Raw genomic sequence first — 2,208 nt, forward strand, 5'->3', positions numbered from 1 at the left:
ACACACACATACACACACACACACACTTACTATACTCCATGCAGAGGTGAGGGCACACACACACACACACACAAACTTACTATGCTCCATGCAGAGGTGAGGACACACAAACACACACACACACACACACACACACACTTACTATACTCCATGCAGAGACACAGACACAGACTCCAGGCGCAGGCACAGGCACACATTAATCACCGCCACACATCTCTATTGGGACGCTATTCTTATTCAACCTTTTCTCTCTCTGTCTCTCTGTCTCTCTGCATCCCTCTCTTCCTCAGTCGGAGGAAGTTGTGTCGGAGTGCCGCGTGCGCTTCCTCTCCTTCATGGGCGTGGGGAAGGACGTGCACACGTTCGCCTTCATCAACGCCGAAGCTCCCGGCCACTTCATCTGCCACATGTTCTGGTGCGAGCCCAACGCCGCCAGTCTGAGCGAGGCCGTGCAGGCCGCTTGCATGGTGAGCCGCAACCTCACACAGCCTCCATCGCCCCCCGGTGGAATGGAATGGTCACAGCAAGCAACTAACACTGATCTTGGAGAAAGATCTTTCGTTATAGAAAAGCTTTATTTGAAGATAATGAATAATAACAATAATAATAATAAATATAAAATAATAGTTACATTAGTAATAATGACAATGAGTTTAATCATATTGATGATTGATGGTGAAAATGGCGATGTGGTAGTGATACTCGCATAGTCATTATGAGTGTTGAATAAGAGGTCCTTTGCAGAAGGAGATGCACAAAGGTTGCCAGGCAACTGTTGAATTGGAACTCATTGTGGAAGCTCCTCCGAGCAGCTGCCACTTGAGATGGGATCACAGGGTTGGAGCAGCCACTCAATCAGCCACTAATCAGCCTGTGGAGACTGGCCTGATGGCAGTCACTTCATTTGAGTGCTCCGTTACATTTAGCTGCACAAAGACTAATCAAGTTTAGCTCTTCTCCTCAAGTCGCCCCTTAACGGGAAATCACTTCTACAAGACCGCACAAGCACACGCTAAGGAAAGCGGTGATTTTTGAAGTGAGTCTATCCAGGCAATTGTGGAGTTACACCGCACTCGCGATAAAGGAGGTGCCAGACAAACAAAAACTGAGAATCTTCATAATACACTGTCTGCCCACTTAAGTCCTTTTATGCTAGTTTTGATAGCCAGCCTAGCTTTCGGTCAAACGACCATCCTCAGGGCAAGTGAGTGAGTCTATCCAAAAATCTGTAGTCAAGCGTGTGATTGATTTAGTTGTTTCACTCACTTCATAGTCATCGGGCAATGCCTTTTAGCAAAGAAATATCCACAGGTGCTGAGTTGACATTAAACCAAAACCCACCGTTGCTACATAATAATCCTAACTCTAGATATTTAGATTTTGATGTTCAATGATGTTTTTCTTGACACTTGTGCTGTTTGTCCCTCTGCAGCTGCGGTACCAGAAGTGTCTGGACGCGCGGCCCCCCAGCAGCGGCTCGTGTCTGCCGGGCCCCCCTGCGGACTCGGTGGCCCGGCGCGTGGGCTCCAGCGTCAGGAAGGGCGTGCAGAGCCTGCTGGGCAGCTTCAGGCGCTCCGGCTCCCAGACGCCCTAGGCCCCCCCGCCCCCCCCGCCCCTGTCCCGCCGGACGCCCTCTGACCCCGTCTCTGTCTCCCTCCACACTGCCCTCTCTGTCTCCTCATGTCCGCTCTCTCACCTCCTCGCAGACACAGGACTCTCCCTCTTCCACAGACTCTCTTGAACAACACTCCCTACCCATTTGTCTGGTCAGTGTCAACTCTGCCTCTAACCCCCCCCCCCCCCCCCCCAAAAAAAAAAAAGATGGACTCTAGACTCCAACCAAGCACCCACTCACATTAGCTGGCCACTCCACTCGTCTCTCCTCCCTCCTTTTCTCTCGTCCTTCCTTTTCTCTCGTTCTCCCTTTTCTCTCGTCCTTCCTGTCTTGGCTCGCAGTGTGAGGTTCTCCCTGAATCATGCTGTTCAGGATGGGATGTTCTCTGTGCGTGCTCCACCTGCCTTCTTCATGTTCCTCTCTGGGGGCCAAAATATCTATCCTGTGACTCATTTTAGATTGCCCCACCACACACACACACACACACACACACACACACACACACACACACAAATTATTGAACGGAACTGGAACAGTGCAGGTGGAATTTTATCTTGCTGGCTGCCCTGGCAGTGTTGTGTAAAGTAAGAAGG

General features: G+C 50.5%; 1 protein-coding gene across 2 annotated transcripts in view; it reads left to right on the forward strand.

Annotated features, from left to right (window-relative positions):
* apbb1 (amyloid beta (A4) precursor protein-binding, family B, member 1 (Fe65)) overlaps nucleotides 1-1,794 on the forward strand; it is a 13,059-nt gene extending 11,265 nt beyond the window's left edge. For both annotated transcript variants that reach the window (XM_062536879.1, XM_062536880.1), the window contains exons 13-14: nucleotides 291-467; nucleotides 1,433-1,794. In XM_062536879.1, the coding sequence (XP_062392863.1) occupies nucleotides 291-467; nucleotides 1,433-1,594 (339 nt within the window). In that variant the 3' untranslated portion in view covers nucleotides 1,595-1,794. The remainder of the gene's footprint in view (nucleotides 1-290; nucleotides 468-1,432) is intronic.
* Nucleotides 1,795-2,208: the final 414 nt, after the last annotated feature.

The sequence above is a fragment of the Sardina pilchardus genome, chromosome 5 (assembly GCF_963854185.1).
Source record: "Sardina pilchardus chromosome 5, fSarPil1.1, whole genome shotgun sequence".
Classification (NCBI taxonomy): Eukaryota; Metazoa; Chordata; class Actinopteri; order Clupeiformes; family Clupeidae; genus Sardina; species Sardina pilchardus.